This window comes from Thermobia domestica, chromosome 15 (genome assembly GCF_964235325.1).
Source record: "Thermobia domestica chromosome 15, izTheDome1.hap1.1, whole genome shotgun sequence".
NCBI classification, from domain to species: domain Eukaryota; kingdom Metazoa; phylum Arthropoda; class Insecta; order Zygentoma; family Lepismatidae; genus Thermobia; species Thermobia domestica.
This window is the reverse complement of record NC_137468.1, coordinates 29,734,564-29,754,155: the sequence shown is the minus strand read 5'-3', so window position 1 is coordinate 29,754,155 and position 19,592 is coordinate 29,734,564. Positions and strand designations below refer to the sequence as shown.

At 33.9% G+C, this 19,592-nt stretch overlaps 1 protein-coding gene across 2 annotated transcripts in view; it reads left to right on the top strand.

The window, feature by feature from the left end:
* LOC145672150 (T-cell immunomodulatory protein) overlaps positions 1 to 19,592 on the top strand; it is an 80,252-nt gene that overhangs the window by 18,070 nt on the left and 42,590 nt on the right. For both annotated transcript variants that reach the window (XM_081741475.1, XM_081741478.1), the window contains exons 3-4: positions 11,813 to 11,906; positions 17,349 to 17,505. In XM_081741475.1, the coding sequence (XP_081597601.1) occupies positions 11,813 to 11,906; positions 17,349 to 17,505 (251 nt within the window). The remainder of the gene's footprint in view (positions 1 to 11,812; positions 11,907 to 17,348; positions 17,506 to 19,592) is intronic.

Below are 19,592 nucleotides of genomic sequence, written 5' to 3'. Positions count from 1 at the left end.
AAGGACAAAGACAAGACTTTCAGATACTGGTACTTTTGTTCCTATGTAGTCAACAAGAGGGATACAATAGACAAAACACGTAATTTTCCCCTAACATCTTGAATTAAAATTTTCCGTAGCTGGCAACACTACTACCAGACAGACGAAAACTATCTTAAAATAATCACTGGTACATTACTAATATATCCTACAAGTATCATGGCGACATTTAAGAAACAATGCTTTTAATTACCAAAAATATATTTCGATAAACAGAAAAGTAGGGAATCAAGAGTTAGAATAAATCCGAATTTTTCGTGCGTCCCCTAATTACTCCACTGTAACGATATGTACCCGAGTTTGTTCAGTAAGAACAAATGTTCGACTGGCGTAAGTTGACTTGCATTGGGACGTATAGATAGGTTTATAACAAAAATTTCGAATTTTTTGCCCAAATTTAAGGAGATTTTAATTTCCGTAGTTGGCAACACTGCGCGCAAGCCCATCCAATTGATGTCAACAATTAGGTATCCATCCGACGTATCTACCTGACAAGTCTTTAGGAGGTCTCTCTACAACGAATGAAGCTACAGGGGAAAAGTAATAAAGAAAATTCGAAAATTCTTGAATTTTTGACGGGTGAAATTTGAGAAGGAAATTCGACACACAGAAGAAGAAGAAACTAAAATGATAAACTATGGACCAACCATATTTGGCAAAAAAATATATATACCGATATCTTAATTAGTGACCATACAGGAGCGGATCAAAAAAGTGACACACGCGTATGTGCCACTTTGGGCATGTGGATCCGGAAGGGTTACGAGTGTACATTTAATTACATTTTTTTGACTACTAACTTGTGTTGTTGTAGTAATTATAGTCTTGACTAATAATAATATCGTTGTTGTAAACAATCATAATCTCTCCTTTTTACATCTTAGTTCCAATACTGATGCTGAGAAATGCAGGGTGTTTCAAAATGAATATCGGGAAATTAAGTCTTCGTAGTACTTATTACATTTTACGCACAATTATAAACAATACATCAAATAACACAATTATAATACGCACAATTATAAACAATGCAAAGAACACCTCAAACAGTTTTTGCTTCAAGTGTTCGATGTGAGCTTCATTCGTCACATGACACACATTGAGTCAATAGGTGAGAAAGGCCCATTAACTTTCCGCCATATGGCACAAAACATTCAATTCATACAGACGGTTGCACTATAACTACAGATTCAGTCTTTGCAAAGTTAAAACACACAAAGCTTTCTGGTCTCTAGTCTCCATCTTTGCTACTTGCTCTTTCTAACGGCAGACAGAGGAAACAATGCATGGCATGCGTGTGTACAAAACTGTTTGAGTTGCTCTTTTATTTGATAATACTTATAATTGTAATAGATACTACAAAGTTTCAAAACCCTAATATTCATTTTGAAACACCCTGCATTACTTCAAATTATGTCATCCTATATTCATGTCTTGTATGTACACTCATGTCCAAAATTATTGTTCCATGTCTATAAATATGTTGTTCTAGGAATATAATTTGATAACGAATCCGCCTGGTATTTCTTATAATGTTAGTATGTGTATAATCGGCAAAGACATGTATGTGGAAAATTTCATGTCAAAACAGCAGTAAATAAGAACAATAAAACGAAAACGAAACTTTCTTGTCCACTTAGCAACATTTTCTTTTACTCTTTCTCATTTTCGTATTTATAATTCTTTTCCTTTGAAATTTATCATAAATATACATTTTCAGATTATACACATAGCATCAGTATTAAAAGTACCCTGCAAAATCATTATCAAATTATATTCTTACAAGAAGACAGTTATAGATATGCGACAATCATTTTGGACATGAGTGTACATATCATCGGGCCTGCCCTAGGCAATTTGTCGCCCGCGCAATGACGTAATTTGCCGCCTCCCTCTTTCTCCAAAAAGAACAAATCTTAGAAGTCACGATTTTAAGTATGCTACTCCAGCATGAACAACAAAAGGGAGGGAAACTACACTCGCACTCAGAAAGGCTTATATACTTACTACAAATACAATATTGTTGTGTCTGTTTTTTTTTCTTTAAATATGAATCTATTATGTTAGTGAAAGATAAAGCAAATACATCTGAAAGATGGTAATCCATTTTATAGAATTCAATATCGAGTTTCAGTCTCAACATATCAGTTTGCAATTATAGTGCAACTAGCTCTTTTACCTTTATTTCTTGATTTTCCTTCTACAACTGTTATTTTTTAAGAAAAAAGTGTTTCCACCTTCAATGATAACGATCCTATTTGCAACAAAGACAAGAGAAGCTCTGCTAACTAACCAAAGGGGGCAGGCATTCGAGAATTCAGTTCCTGTATTTGACAACAATCAATCAGTTTATTCTGGGATTTATTTTATCATTTGCTTTAGCACTGATCATGAGACTTAAACTAATGCGACCTAAACATAATTTATGAATGTAGTATTCAAATAGAAGGTCAGCTTAGTAAATTTAACTACCATGATCATGAAGTCTGTCTCCAACAAGAAATATTTATTTTAAATAAAATACTTATGACAGATATTGCAGCCCCGTGGAAATGCACGTGTTGCACATATGATAGAGCCAGCAATGCATATCATATATCAAGTTGACAAATTATTTATATATGATATTCAGAAAAATATTAGTAGGCAAATTAGTTTTAGTTTTTACCTTTAGACAAGTTATTTGCGTTTTATACTGTTCGTTATATTATTTTCGTACTTATTAAAGGCCTACTTTCACGAAAAAAAAATGTTCATTTCTACTTTTATTTCTTCGTTGATATTGGTGAAACAGTACAGAAACCCGGATTCTTACTAGGTACACTACTCATATAAATTGCAAAATATTTGTACCGTATCAGTTTTTAGTGTTTAATTTATGTTGCATTTTATGGTAATTACACCTACATAAAAATACTTCAGACTTAAATGACGTAAGATACATTACAAATGACTATTTGAAAAAAAACGAAATTTAGAAAAAAAACGAGAGGCAATGTTTTTTTTTCTAAAAAAAACGTACATTTCTGAAAAAAAACGAACGGTTTTTTTCTATTTACAACACTAATGACTAGTCAGTTTTTATTAAATTACGACAGTTATATATATATATATATATATATATATATATATATATATAAACGAAATAGTAAGGTAGGATTATGCATACTGATATTTCATTTTCTGTAAAATAATAATAATAATAATAATAATAATAATAATAATAATAATAATGGAAAGATCAAAAATATTGAGTAACAATATTCAGTTTTTAATTTCTAATATTTGATATTAATTTGATGTCGAATAATTTAGAAAATATTCCGGTGAAATTAATTACTGAACGATGAGAGATGTGTTCAACATCATTTATAACTGAGTAAATATATATGAAATAATTTGTAAGGAAAACACTCGAAATACTATTTTGAATATTTACTATACTTGAGAGTAAGTGTTATTGTTAGGTGGTAGTTTCTTGGCAGCAGATTCAAGGGTATGAGGGAACGGTGTAATACTCGTACGATGGGGTTTAGATAAGTTTCTGACCTTAGAGTGAAAATGTGACGCCAGGTACATAGTGATAGCATTTTATTCAACGTATAGTTGCCTTGTAGGGTGATACACTTAATACAACGATGCTGCAGCAATTCTATCCCATGATGATGAAACCTTTTGTCTTGTGCTGCAAACTTTTTTTATTATTATTTTTTATTTTTTTATTTTTAAGACTAAAACTAAAGTCCGATTTTCATGCGGTTTGTGGCAAATGATCAAGGAAGGATGGGAGATTTATGAGACTATGTTTACTGGTTTAAATTCATCCGGGTTAATATCGAAATATCGGCCACGCCTCAAGAAAAGCAGCCAATATTCACCAGTGTACCTTACAATTGAAATGAGGTTTTGGATTTTTGAAGCGAAATTGCAGAATACAAATTCAGTGTTAGTGAGAATATAAATTAAATGTTAATGGTAACACCCATAAATCATATGTTGAATAGCTATAGCCGGTTTCTTGCGACAATCAACGGAGAGATTTCTTGGGCGACCTAAGTAGTTGACAACTGACATCTTCCACAGCAACCGCCGGTGGGGTCTGATACTTCCCTGTCTCACTCAGAAGCGATCCTTTTTCTTCCGATTTATTCACTAACGACCATATTATGTTCCTATCTGGGATAGAGCGTGAGGCAAATTTGTTCCTAAATGTCCTTCGCGTGCAACAACAGATTCCGTTCTCCAAACTTGTCCTGATCATACTCACAGTAGCAGAGAAATGTACAGCGCGATTCCTAAAACAACGGTCCAGTTTCCTATTTCTTATTGACCTTCGCGAGGTTGCTGTCTAACGAAGAAAACTTCACACCGCACCGCACGTCATTCCAGTTGTAAGGTACACTGGCGAATATTTGCTGTTTTTCTTGAGGCGTGGCCGATATTATCCCGGATGAATTCAAACCAGTAAACATAGTTCTATAAATTTATCCTTCCTTGATCATTTGCCACAAACAGCATGAAAATCGGACTTTAGTTAGAAATGAAATCCGTGAGTTTAAAAAATATCACCCTGTTCATTATATTCATTGAAAGCAGGGGTAAACTTTTATGGAAAGTGTAATTTTGTTAGTGACTAAATTAAAAGATAGTAGTTCTGATTTATGTATAATTACAAACCATGTCAAATGAAATAGTTGTGAAGGAAGTTATTTTTCTTAATTAGCCAGGTTTTAACTGTAATCAACCACATGAGTTGCTTTACATTATTCAGATATTTTGTCTGTGAACTATAGTAGCTAATTTCTTTAGGAAAATTCATATTGTGTTACTTTTTAACGGTAGAATGTTGAGATAATGCTATATTTTGCTTTTGATAACATTTTGTAGTAAAATATAATCTGGCCAAGAAAACCGGCAACAACGACTCTGAGATTCTCGATATGTCGACTACATGTTCCCCAATTTAAATTCACGTGATATTGGGAAGTAGATACGAAAATTTCGTTGTAGTCCATAATACACCCATTAAAAAAATCTAGTTTATAGAATTTCTTTCTGTGAGTAAAGTTTAAAAAGGAAGAAAGATTTTATGTTAAATTTTCTAAATATTCCAGATCCCTGTTTGGAAGTTTTGTACCACTTTATATGTGATAAACAATGTTCTGTACTAGTTGTGTATGTGTTAAGTTATTAAGGAGTTTGAAAAGTGCATTTAAGTTTAAGACTGTTATTTTCACCTAAATTGGAGTCACGCGTACGTAGTTCAAATGCTAACTAAAGCCAATTCTGTGCTTAGTTTCACTTGTTTTAAACAGCAAGCTATCTTATTCTACCAGAATCAGATAGACACACGAAATTCATATTTAATAGATAATTTAAAAAGTATTTTGACTTTGCGTATTTTGTTGTAGTTTGTTCTATAATTCACAGTAAGGCGAGCATATCATAAAATATATGAACTTCTACCTTTAATTAAATACATATTTGTGTGAATGTAATGAGTGTTGACAACAGTATGCGGGTACTTGCAGTGATAATTGCAACGCCAAAGTAATGGATATTTATTAAAACTGTAATATATATGCTGTATATGTTTTTACATGGATGTAAGTGTGTATGTACAGAATAAAAGGCACATCAATATTGAAACTGTTACATGTGATGCACTTTTCTTTCTAAGTTGATGGTGAAAGTGCGTATAGTCCTTAAAGTTAAACCGAACCTTCACATTAATGAAAATTATTTGTTAAGAGGATATGGTAAGTCTATATTTTTTAATAATAATTTTCACAATAACTGAAAAACAAAGAATTTCATCAAAATTCGGGAAGCGTAGTGATATAATTCGTGCAAAATAATATTAAACAAATTACTGATTGATACGATATGGGTTGCCACCTTTTGGGACATTTATAACATACGTAGCACCTATCTGTCTATGTTGTTCTTCTATAACAATAGATTTAGGCTCGTTTGATCGGGGAAGATCCAGCTCACAAACAGGCCACCAAATTGTAACTGTGGCCATGTTTTTACCACTTCTAGAGAACAACAACTCGCTTTTCTAGTAGTGGCACTGGAGACCCAGGCTCGATTCCCGGCGTGAGGTCATGTGGTTCAGATTCCATTTTAAGCTGTGGGTCTGCGTCTCATATACCCTTGCTGCTGAAAGCGAGAACTTACTAGCATCAACCTAAGTGATGTGACCAACCTTATAGTATCAATATGTTTAAAGATCGTTTCGAGAACCGCTACTGCTCTTATCATCATTTGCTCCAAGTACGAAAATCAATAGACTGTACTTACATTTTCTTAGTGAATAACTAATATTAGATGAAACGTAAATGATGACAACATTAGCTAACAAACAATCCTATTACTTACATATATTGAAAATATATCACAAAATCTAAATAAATGTGATTTGTGAAACCATCACTTCACTGAATATAATCCCATGTAGATTTTACTACTTTGTAACCCTGTGTCCACTATGACCAATCGCTCCGCTATCAGGTATCTGGGCTTATGCGTAATATGTATTAATAAGTAAGTTCAAATTTCATGAAACTTAAATTTTTGAATGAAATCATTCAAGCACAATCCCAATTGTTGTTAACATAGCGTCACATGCGTTTCCGTTAAGAAACTAATATGCTAATCAATGGACAGCCAGTAAACTGGTAGTGTCAAGCGACTTATCCTCCACTCAGTACTGTGTTAAATATTTAGCTGTTTTATTCTTTCTTTCTTTAAGCTCATAGAAAAGAAATGCGTATCCATTATGCGAGCGTTTATCTTATTTGCTCGCCGGGAAATTAGCAATATACTGTATTAGCTCTTTCAGGCGACATTCTGTAATCATTTCGTCGTAATTCACCGTTATCAGAATACTCTCAGAAAAGTAATATTAAATTTCGACTTTAGAGTAGTTGTAGAAGTAGAAACTATGCATTGTCCAATAATAAATCTTATGAATGTTTGATAATTAGTGAAAACTTCGTTGGTAAAAGTTTCACACTATTGTTGCTTCCCATGCATAAAAACACGGAAAAAAGACTCGGACAACATAATAGTAATAATAATGGGTTTGTTGTCTCAGCGCTAGTCACTATAGGAAAATCCTATTCTGTTGGGTCCAGTTCTCGAGAATAAAAGGTTTAAAACATGTATATGGAACTAATAGTGCAATTGCCTAATTACAAAACGAATTAAAGCCTAAATTTGAATTGTGAATGAGAGTTCTGAGTTGGAGGTTAAAGAAAATATGACCTAGGTCTATGAAACGTAAGACACAGTCACTTTTACGTAGTAGCAATAATTGCTGCTTTCCGTAGACTTTTGATTAGAGCGGATCGCTGGTTCGACCTGTAACAAAATCAGTTTGTGGTTACACGAGATCATCTTGTGAATTTTCTCGTTTTTTTTTTATGTCGTCTTTGTTTTTTGAATTATCCCATCGTTTGTTTATTTGTACGCCATGAGCTACAATGCACAAATGTGCGACAAAATTTTGCTGATGTTCGTAGTGCTCAGTTTTTGCATACATCATCACAGATTTAATTTTTATCCTGCTTGAAGTGTACAAACTCCATTCCAACATTATCAGTGTGGATCTTCCTTCGGTACTGTTTTTTTTTTTTTTTTTTCAATCTCGTGTTACATACAAACAGTTAATATCAAAAATACTGTATGACTCGAACACAGAACGATATTTTTAGTATAAAAACAGTTTCGTAAAATCCATATTCTTATTGTCAATCACATCCTAACCCTTTGCACTTTAAAAAAGAAGAAGAAGAAGAAGTTATTTCAAACCACGCAGGACTCTACTATCTATCACTCGCCAGCGACCGTGACATTGCATGACTCGTCAACATCTGGTGTATATATGAACTATGTAATAATAATATCTTATATTTCAATTTGATTGACATTGGCTATAAATGTATTTTCACTACCGCTTGTACGGGGTGTTCGAATCTATCTAATCTGAGTATACCAGCAGAATTTGAATACAGAGTGGTAATAACTGGAAGCAGGTGCAATAAAATCTTGGATTCAAAACTCAAATAAATTGGTAAGTTTTCTATTATGTAATATTTTCAAAGTGTAATATATATATATATATATATATATATATATATATATATATATATATATATATATATATATATAAAGGGTGTCCCGTTAGTAACTACACAAATTTCAGGTGTGATTTCCTGAGGCCCAAAGAAATGAAAATCTTCATATAAACATAGGTGTTTACAAGCCTCTGGAAGGAGATATTCAAGGAAGTCATATCCCTAGGTCACGAAAGTCATGAAATGAGAAAACGGTCACGAAATCAAAAAGTCACGAAATTTAGCTTTTGGGTCACGAATTTTTTTATCTGTACAAATATAAGTGCAGAGCGGAAAATTTTGTTCTATAAAACGTCAAAATTCACCACCAAAAATGTCTATGGTTGGCTTTAGACGCTACCAATCGCAACCGAAGTATGCTTCTATCGTATGTATGAAAATTCGGCCTAATTCGCACTTCAGAATGTTACGAAATTGTATGGTTTAGTCAGGGCCGGCGCTAGCAGTTTTGCCGCCCTGGGCGGTACTTTCAAATGCCGCCTCTTTAATCCGCAAACCTTATTTTGACAAAGGACGTTCAGGTATTAAGAAAAATGTAAGATACCATATTTAAAAACATGTATGAAAAGGAGAAGTAAACAAAAAATTGAACTACCTCTCTCGAATTCTTACGTAGTATTTAAACGACTCCATACATGACACAATATTCAGTATGATCGATTGCGCTGTACGTGATATATATATATATATATATGCTTTAGTCCGACTAAAAATTTTAATTTTTAAGCTTATTTTATATCAAAAGGTATTTCCAATGTGGAGCATAAAGATAATATAGTGAATCAGATATTACGGCAAAAGTAAGTGATTAGCCTAAGCCTTATAGCGTACTAAAACACAATAGAAATACACAAATTTTAGGTACTTTAATTGAAAAAACTTGTATTGCTTTGATATGAGTAAATTCCTTTATCACATTCGCGTAGTCCAATGTTTCAGCCAATTCGTGTTCCATTGATACCATCAACAAGCCACTTAAGCATTTCAGATATGGAAGAACGTAGACGGTTTTAATAAGCTTAGAGTAAGTTTCGAAAAACTTCTTTCTCTACTTGCCACTGTTACTGGTAAGGTAAACAAAATCATAAGTGCAACACTGACATTGGAGGCAAAGTCATTTTCCTTGATTGATTTTAGTCTCTTTTGTTGAACTTTTAGGCTTAATTATAGCAGATAATAGTTTCAGTTCGTCTGGGGTTAATATCACTGGGGTTAATATCTTTCGATTCTTCGCGTATTAAAATGCAGGCACTTTTCAGACAAAAGTTCAGGTGGCATATCTTTAAGATTACTTATGTCGTACATAAAATCGAAATATTCGCTGTGATCTTTAAGTTGCCCAAACCTTTCTCTTAAAGCTAACATAATGGCGTCTAGAAGTTTGTAATAAAACTCGATCTTGTATCTTGTTTGTGGATCTTCAATATTCTCATCTCATTTCCTTTAGCTGTTTAATTATTACTTCTGTCAGTCCTAGACCAGTGATGTCTGTTACTGGTACGAAATCAAGAAAGTGTTCACAAATTTTTACAAGGCATTCATTTTTCATTACTGTAAACGATTGTTGTCATTTGCTCTGTACCAGAAATATATCGTGTACAGTTTAGTATTATACTATAATATGTTATAGCTCTCAACAAAGACAGTATTTTACTTTCAATTTACTCACTAAGAATTGGAATAATTTCATTTTGAACATCTTTTCCTTAGTAATGGTGGTATTTATTTAGTCCTCCCATGTTCTTTTAATGTGTTCGGCCATGACGCTGTCAAATTTATATTGCTTAAATATAAAAACAATTATATATAACTTGTTCTCTAAAATATAATTGTTGATAAGATGTGAAGAATTTGTAAATTGGTTAAAAAGTCGCTGCTAGAACCTAAATGTCTCTAGGTGTTGTAGGCTAGAACCGCTTGTCTCAAGTGGGATAGTACCTTTTGTATACTTGGAGTGGAGCGTTAGAATATTGCTGAATAGAAAAAAAAATATATCAAAGATAATCTTATCCGCCCTAGTTGAAAATCTTATCTACGTCGCTGCAAGGGAAATCTTGAACGAGATACCTGTGGCTAGTAGTTTGATCATTGAAAATGAGGGGGAATGCTCTGAATTTCCTAAGTGAGTATTTTCCTGAATGTGAGTGAATTAAGTTTAATTACATTTTCAGGTAAACACAATTTTATTTTTCCATGTGGGCCTATTACGAACCATTATATTTTCATACTATTCTTTTCTTTTCCAAATTTTGCCGCCCACTAGCCGTGCCGCCCTGGGCGGTGGCACGGCTCGACCCCCCCTCGCGCCGGCCCTGGGTTTAGTAAAGAAAAGGACACGAAAAAGTCACGAAATTTCATTTTGAAATTTTAGTAGACACCCTGGAAGCTGAAACACAGAAAAACAGTTCCAGAACCAAATTAATTTAATACATAAACCAAAATGTTAAGTACGTTTACACAATATACTCAGATTGTTGTCCATTAACACGAATGCACGTTGCAACAAGCCTTTCCATTAGCGAAGATGTCAGATCCTTACACACGTTGTATGTGAAATGGGTGCATCATTGATTGTTCTCCATGCTAATATTCGTGATACTTCGTGTTGCTGCTTCAACTGTACGAACTTAAGGGTTTCTGTCAACTGAGCGTAGAAACGTATTTTGTTGGTGTATGAAGCGGTTGAGGTAGACCTTCGTGTTGACATGGTTGACGTACCTGACCAAACTCACTTAAAGGTGGTGAACGTCTTGAAACGTTCGAACATTTGGTATGGGAGCGAATGCAAAGTATTGCTGGTATAACTTCCGTACTTAGTGACAATTACCATTAGACGAACTGTACATGTAATGAATGTCTGGTAGTTGCTCATTTTTGTGTGGCATCTTGACGTTTCATGTGACACCACCTTTTTTATACCACATTACAGTTCACATACAAAACAAATAAACATTTATTTACCTCACCATATATGCTAGAAACACTTTCAGAACACATCACAACACAAACACTGCAAACACTTTCAAATGCTACACTCATGATACTTAAGTACTGGAAGCTTTTACTTATAACCTTGAGTGCTCTTTGAAATCCACTAAATTTCAATAAGTGATCGGTAATTTACACGTCCATTGTCTACAAACATTAAATAACATCGCTCTTGTCATGCTCTTTCTCTCAAATGTTCAACATTTCAACGTTTGAATAATGTAAATTCTGCTGCTGCCATCTACCGGCCACCCTGTAGTTACGGGACACCCTGTATATTGTTGAGTACTTTTATTTTTCCATTAATTTTTTTTTTAAAAAGGGGAGGGAAACTCGTACTATGTTCAAGACAATAAAACGGTAAAATGCCGAACAAAATGTTAACTTAGAAGTTTAACTGGGATGGATTTTCCGAAGTTAAATGTAGATAATACTGTCGTTTTAAAGGCCAGACTTGCTAAAATTGGGACATACATGTTATTTAATTAACGGGAGTGGGTAACGAAGCAATGGCCTGTTACTGAGAAATCTGATCTGAGGTGGAAACTGGAGTTAGGAGACTGTGTCAGTAAGACTGGGTAAGAAAATGAAAATTAAGCGTCTGAGAGGCCAAAGTGTTTTGTGAATTCTGTTTTGTTGTCCAGGATATTCGCCCAGTTCCAGAAAGTGACCAGATGACTTTTACCCTTGATTGTACATTGATAAAGACTCCTGTACTAACGCCAACCGCTAAAACAGGTAAGTGAGAAATGCATGATTTTACTGAATCTGTTAAATTAATAGTTTGAAATTTGAATGTAACAATGATTGAAACGAAATAATAATTTACTAGTATTTAGCACACAGAAAATTCGTATTACTACAATTTGAGATTCCAAATTTTCTCCTTTTAGAAAAATTGTTATTAGCTGGAGTTTAAATACATTTCAGCAATTTCTATGAGCTAATCAGAATGTAGTGAGTAAGTGATATTTCTATGATAATGCAAGTATGATGAAGATTTTGTTGTTTCCATGAAGAAAAAGTTTACATGTTGTCACTTGTTCTTTCCTATCTCACTGTTTTCAGAGTACATAGTGATTCGGTTGGTGATTTCTTGCAACATTTATTTCTAATGAAATGTACGAGGGTGTTTAGAAAGTAATACCTCGAAGGTGATACCTTTATTTGTACAGGTATCAATGAAAAGCTTGCGATGTCGCTACAAATGGTGACATCGTTTCTCAACATAGTCCCCATTACGGGCAACACACTTGCGCCAACGCGAAACAAGATTTTTCATACCATCTATTGCCGAACTGCTGCTTCCACCTCCGCGTCACAACTATAGCGTTGACTCTTGTGATCCTTAAGTTTGGGAAAGAGCCGAAAGTCGCAGGGCGCGAGATCCGGACTATAGGCAGGATGAGGCAGAGTGTCAACAACGCTTTGCCAGTAGATGGGACAACTTTGATTTTTTTTTTTTTTTTTTTTTTTTTTTTTTGCGAAGAAGAGAATGTGTGGCGATACTCCATTGACTGATGCTTCGTTTCCGGGTCGTAATGATATATCCACGACTCATCGCCGACGATGAATGTTCCTGGGCGCACAATCTTCCGCAATCAGAAATTCAATGACAACTCGCTGTTTCAACCGGATGTCACCGTTGGATGCCATGGATTGCTCCATTACTCTGGAACGAGAAGAGATAGGAAGTGAAATAAGTGACATTCTATAGCTTAAACATCAGTGCATTAATGATAACAGTTCAGAATGTTCGCAGTACTTTTAGCCAAATAGTGGGCTTAGAGGCATTACTTTCTGAATGTTCTACGTATAATTAATGATAATTATCGCCTTTTTTACTACAAAATACTTTTGTTTTGTATATTATTTCACTCTACGCGCTGAAGCTTTCTAAGTTGCATACACTATTTAAAAAAATAGTTGTATAAGTGACTTTTTGTATGTTATGTCCTTATGGAACTCCCAGGTTCTGAAGGACAGGACTATTAACTTAGGCTCGGAACCGCGACCTGGGGCCTATTCCACCATTGAACTTTGCAACTTTTCACTTTGCGCTTTGCAATTTGCAGCAAGGTTTATGTTCCACGAAAAAGTATTTCTGCAAAGTGAAAAGTGAAAAGTGCAAAGCGAAAACTTGCAAAGACTTTGCGAAAATTTCTGACTTTTGTTTCACCATCATCTTAAAACTGAAAAGTGCGAAGAAGAGTTTGCAAAGAGAAGTTTCGCTTTGCCTAAATGATTGACTAAGAGCGATTGTCGTTTGAAAATGTTTCGGAGGTTATTATATTCATCAAGTGATGAATTAAGTGAGGATGAGGTTCCTAAGAAAGTTATAAAAGCACAATCAACTTCCACGGTATGAATTTATTTCAGTTTAAAGAATGTATTCGTTTGACAAGTGAGCAAGTAGAATTCGTATTGGAGCACATTGGAGAACATTAACAGAGTTAACACTATAATTTCTCAGATGCACACTTTTAAATATACAAAGGGAAACACTCTCAAAGTCCATATTATAGGACAAATGAATCAAAACCCAGACTGAGATAATTTTATATTCTTATTTTTAATTAACTGATTTGTATACGGTATATTGTACTACACAACAATAATTGTCGCTGAGATCCAACTAAACTTATAATTATTAGGTTTGTTGCAAGGCACAATATCAACTACGGAAGTGTAAAATAAATAAATTATTGTATAAAATGCATTCAGTAAACATATCCTTTTTAAGTTATTTTGTACTTGTTCATAATAAACTAATATGTGCGTCATGAAAGCGATTGTGAAATAACCTACTTGCAGAAATATTTGCTTAAGAACAAACATGACTCAACATTTATGAAACCGGTACCACAGCACTTCATAGTAACAATTACCACTAACTTGTCAAATACTGGTTGTAAAAGAACTCAGTCTAAATTAAATAATAGGAACACATTTACTTTACTGGAACACATGAATTAACTCAATTAAAAATTACTACTTCTCAACAGAAACGTTATTTATTCATTACACACGGAATTTAACGTAAGCATTTATGTCATGTTTGTCGTTTATAAAAAGTCTAATCATATTCTACAGTAAAATCCCTACTATACATTTGTAATTCTATACCCTGTTATTGACCTTTCAATTACATTCATATCTCGAAACTCTTTTTCTGTTCATGAGTAAATATCTTTGCAAAGACTTTGCAAATTTGCTGTTGCAGAACATAATTACTGCAAAGTTCTTCAAAAATAATGGTGTAACTCAAAAACTTTTCACTGTGCAAATTTTGCAAAGTTCAATGGTGGAATAGGCTTCTGGACTTGAATTCGCGGATCGCAAACTGTTATGCAAGAGCGACCCTTACAGTATAGAACTTTGTTATTACCACACTATCCCACCTCTGAAAGAGAAAAATAATTGTGTTGTACAGGGTGAGTCAAAATTATGTTCCCGATTTCAATGATTATTTTTTGCTTTTAATAACACATATGTAAACAGAGATTACTCACACACTGTTGAACAACTCAATATTTTTTCTAACATATTATAAGTGTTCAATATGCGATCCACGAGTCACACGAGACACATCTAGTCTATAATCAAGTTCCTGCCGAACTCTTCTTAGCACGTCAGGGTCGATATCGGCCACAGCTGCAGTGATGCGCTCACGCAATTCAACAGCAGTTGTAGCAAGTGGCGATACAAATACCCTAAATTTTCCACCACAGAAATGCGTTGAATTTGCACAACGGACTTAGTCGCATGAAAATCAAGCACACAACGCTCTGTGTGGCCTGTAGAAACCATATTACGCACTTCGACTAAACTGCCTCCTGGTGGACGTCTACGTAACTACGCCACTGCAATAGAAAGAGAATAGAAACTTTTTGAGATTATATTCCAGAAAAAAAAAATATATTGGCAAGAAAAACTCATTACTGTTCGAATAATAAAGTAACAAAATCGGGAACATCATTTTGACTCACCCTGTATTACTAGTGTAATACTGGAATAGTTTTTTTTTATTAAATAGTGTATGTAGATAAGGAAACCCCGCTGAGTGAAATGAAATATTTGAAAAATAGAACTATTTTGATTAAAAAAATACTTTTTGTTTGTCTATTTCTTTCTGATAATACTTGATTATCGAAGATTCTCTTGCTCTTTTTCTTCATATTCTTTCTAATGATTCTCGAGAAAGCCACACTCAAAAATATCTATTTCAGTGCTGCTTCATACTAAGTTGACTAAGTGTTAATTATATTATATAATGAAAAATATTTATGTTTTGAATGTTTCTATGGCATGTTAAAGAAATTAAATACACAATAATAGTTACAGGTAACCTGAATAGTGTTTCCTTTATGTATTTCTAGCCAATATTTTCAGTACTTCCCACTGATACTCTTCGTCGAGGTTAAGACTTGTGGCTATTCTCTTTGGTTGTCTTCACATATTGAGAGTTTTTGTTGTAACAACACTAGAGTATAGATATAATGACATTTCTTAATTCTAATGTATACTTTTACTTCACTATTGCTACAATAAACACTATGGATAGACCAGGATAAAAGATAGTATTAATTCTTGGCCCCGACGAAGAGTATCTATGGGAAGTACTGGAAATATTGGCTAGAAATACGTAAAGAAATGAATATTATTTAGGATAGTTGTAATTATTATTAATATAAAATGTGTTCCATACGTTCAATAACCAAGTGTGAAATCATCTAAGTTGTTTAAGGTACAAGTAATATTAAATCACTCCGTTTAACGGAGATAATAATAACAGTATCTTTACCAAGTGCCTCTTAAGAAGTGACTAAGATTTCCACAAACTAGCACACAATTTATTATTTTTCTTAGAAAAAAGAAAGAAAGAAAAGGCTCTTTTCAAAGAGGAAATTCAAGGGCAATGGATTTATTTTTTCATATCAAGTGTTTGACTTGATCATTGTTTACCGAGCACACGGAATAGTGAAAGATAAAATTCTAAGAAGAGATGAGCTGTTGCAGTACTGCTGAGGAAAGTGTCAGAGAGCACTGAAACAACACAGTTAATAGTACGTTGAATATAAGGTGCTGTACATAAAAATAGTACGTTTACATATTATCATTTAAGAACTTCTCTTATTTTGATATTCGTATAGTTACAGTGGGTTGTATTCCATTGTTTTAATCACTTTTTCTTTTTTTTAACGAGGGAAAAGAACAGCACGAGGTAGAAGTGTTCCAGCTGAGTTCTGTAGTTCACCATATTGAGTCTAATGTGACCAACTAAATTGCTTTTTTTTTTTTTATTGTTCAATAATATAATTAAAAAAAGAAAGTTGTTCAGAAAAATGAAATAAAATCATTCGGTTTTACGTCCGACGGTTATGACGGCTAGGCTAAAGGAGACGGTGTTGATGAGAAACGAATGGAATAGTTTAATGAATAAAGCGGGAATAAGCAGGAGAATCCCGAGAAAACTCACGCACAACAGTGTTTGTCCACCACAAAGTTCATTTGACGCGAGGTGAGGTCGAACCAGACCCCCCCCCCCCCTACACCAGAGGTAAACGCTCTACCACTGAATCACCGCGGCCCCGGAAAGTTGTTCAGTTCATTTTAATGTTATGTAATGTGATTTTCTTATATATATATTTTAACGTTGTTCGGCGATACCATATAGGCGAAAGGAGACATATGAGAGATGTAAGCGAATGTTCAGTTGGAAATAAATGAAAAGAAACGGGAGAAAAAAAACGACTTACTAACATAATGTTGTTATTACGTGGTCTGGGGTCAAACCACAAACACCCTACTTTTGAACTTAACTAATACTCTTATGTGTATTAGAATATTGTATATTGAAACACTGAAGCATACATATTGCTGTTTGTTTTTATTGTAGCATAAACTATTGTTATTAAGTATTCAATGCATTTAAAATGATTAGGTTTAAGGGTACATTACAAATAGTAGATGCAGAAAGACGACATATACGCACCTTTTCAAATGTTATACTATATAACCATACGAGGTCATGAATATAGGGTTATTAGTTATTCTTTATTGTTTCTTTGTGTAAATTCGTGTAATTTCTTATCATACGAATTGGGAAAAGTTACAGATCTTTACTTTGTCCTTAATGTTTCTATGATTATATAAAAATTGGAACTTCTCTGTTCGTAGGAATTGATTCGAATTTTTTATGGAAACTGCAGCGAGATAATTTGTATAGAATGATTTTGGACCCGTCTCTTACGCCAAGTGTGGAAGGATGCGATACAACTCCTCATCAAGTGATACAAATCGCATGGTCTCCTAGCGGCATGCTACAACACAGAAGGCAAGTACTGTTATATTTAAACTCTCTTCAATAATTAGTAAAATGTGCAGGTTACTCGTTGTCTTTATACCATAGCGAGCAAAGAATGGAAGGGTTTTGAATAAAGATAAATGAATGTGAGAAAATTAAAAGTCAAGTAATTAGGTTAAGAAAATAAATTTCAAAATTATGTTATCCAAGTATTGTTTTGTTATGTCAGTTGTAAATACAGACGTCTGAATGTGCAATGTTTTGATTACAAAGAATAACACAGAAGTAATGCTGTGTTAGGAATGTTGTGAGAGTAAGTTGTAATGTTTATGTTGTTATTTGTCAATTGTTCACATCGACACAAATTTTAGGATGTGACAAAATTGTCAGAGTACGGAGATAGACGTCTGGAGATTTTGTCTATTTGATGATCATTGCAGAAATGTGAATTTCGGCAATGAGATAGCAAAACACGTGGAGCGAGTGAAGCAAGGTGGCAGTTTGGAAAGTAACAGGTTTGAAATAAATACCCTACGAAGATGAGATTGTGATCATTCGACGGGGATATGTCTTAGACGACTATTCTTTGATCATTCGACGGAGAGAGGTCTCAGACGATCATTCAACGGAGAAGAGACTCTCAGTTCAGTTATTTGACGTTTTACAATTCAACGATATTTACTTTGAGACTATTCACTAGCTATGGTGAACTAGTCTATAATATAAGTTTTACAACCGTTCTACATTGGAACATCTTGGCAGCATCATTATCGCCAATAGTTGGAGTTTACTCTGCTTCACCTTAGCTTCCCGAGAAACGACATCAACATCTATCCTGAAGGTATGTGTTTGCTATTCGTTTTTCGTCATCAAATAGAGAAAATAGTCAGACTCCGTAGGTTGTGATCTGGTAACGTTTGTTCATCCTTCACACAACAAAGTACACTCGAACATCATATTTGTTTATTGAAAATACAATGATTATTAACCTGACTCGTCATGTGTTTACTTTCTTAGAATTAGCAATTGAATTTTCCCGGACATTATAGAAAATGTTCGGAGGACAATCTTCCTGTGTCTTCGAGCTACGCACTTGCTATTAAAGGCACAAACAGGGGGATTGACAATATATATATATATATATATATATATAAAGAAAGAAAAGAAAAAAGTTTTTTCTAAATTCTGAATAAACTAATTCTAACGTTGAAGAGGACCAAGGTTTATCACCGCAAAAAAACAAAACTGATGCATGCATTTTTTTTTTTTTTTTTTTTTTATGTCAAGTGAGTTCAGTTACGTTACGCTACCTCCCAAAACAGTAGAATGGTGAGAGTTTTTGGTACATTGTTTGCTGCAGAGAGGTAATGCGTCATACATATAATACTTTTATCCTACTTTTATAGAAGATTGTTGTGAGAACATTACATTGAGTCCAAGATGAAATACCTAGTTTTTATGATCCACGAATATGTCCTTTAGGCTAAAGGAGACAGGTGATTAATCAGAGTGAATGTTTATAAAAAAAATTGTGGAATGAGACTGTGGCAAGAAGCGGGAGAACCCCTAGAAAAAAAATGACACGATATTGTCTACCACAAACTCATGTAGGCTGGGGTCGAACGACGGACCATTTGCATCAGAGGTGAACACTATGTCAGTGAACCACCGAGCCCACACTGTAATACCAGTAACTGGAGATGAAAAAAAAGAACAGCTTTTTTGGATGGAATTTTTGTTTTTCATAAATAGCAGGATTTTTTAGAATGAAATTTTAGTCGTCTTGACTTTTTATGACTTTCTTATTCAAGTATCACCTTTGATTTCCTGTAGTGGATTTTCCAATTAAAATAATGTCTTTACAACTTCACTACATATCAGTTCTATGTTCTGTCCGGGATTGTATATCTTTATTAGTTTTCGAACATTTCATTGGCAGCCAACAAGTGTAAGTTATGTAACCTAACATATCAGGAATGTCGTGTTGATTGCCTAACCACACTCTCTAGTTTCTGAAAGTTATACGTCCTGTAATATATGTTGTACAGGTTGCCTAAATTCAAACTGGCAGACAAGAAAAAAAATATTGTAAACCAACAAACAGATAGAAACCATAT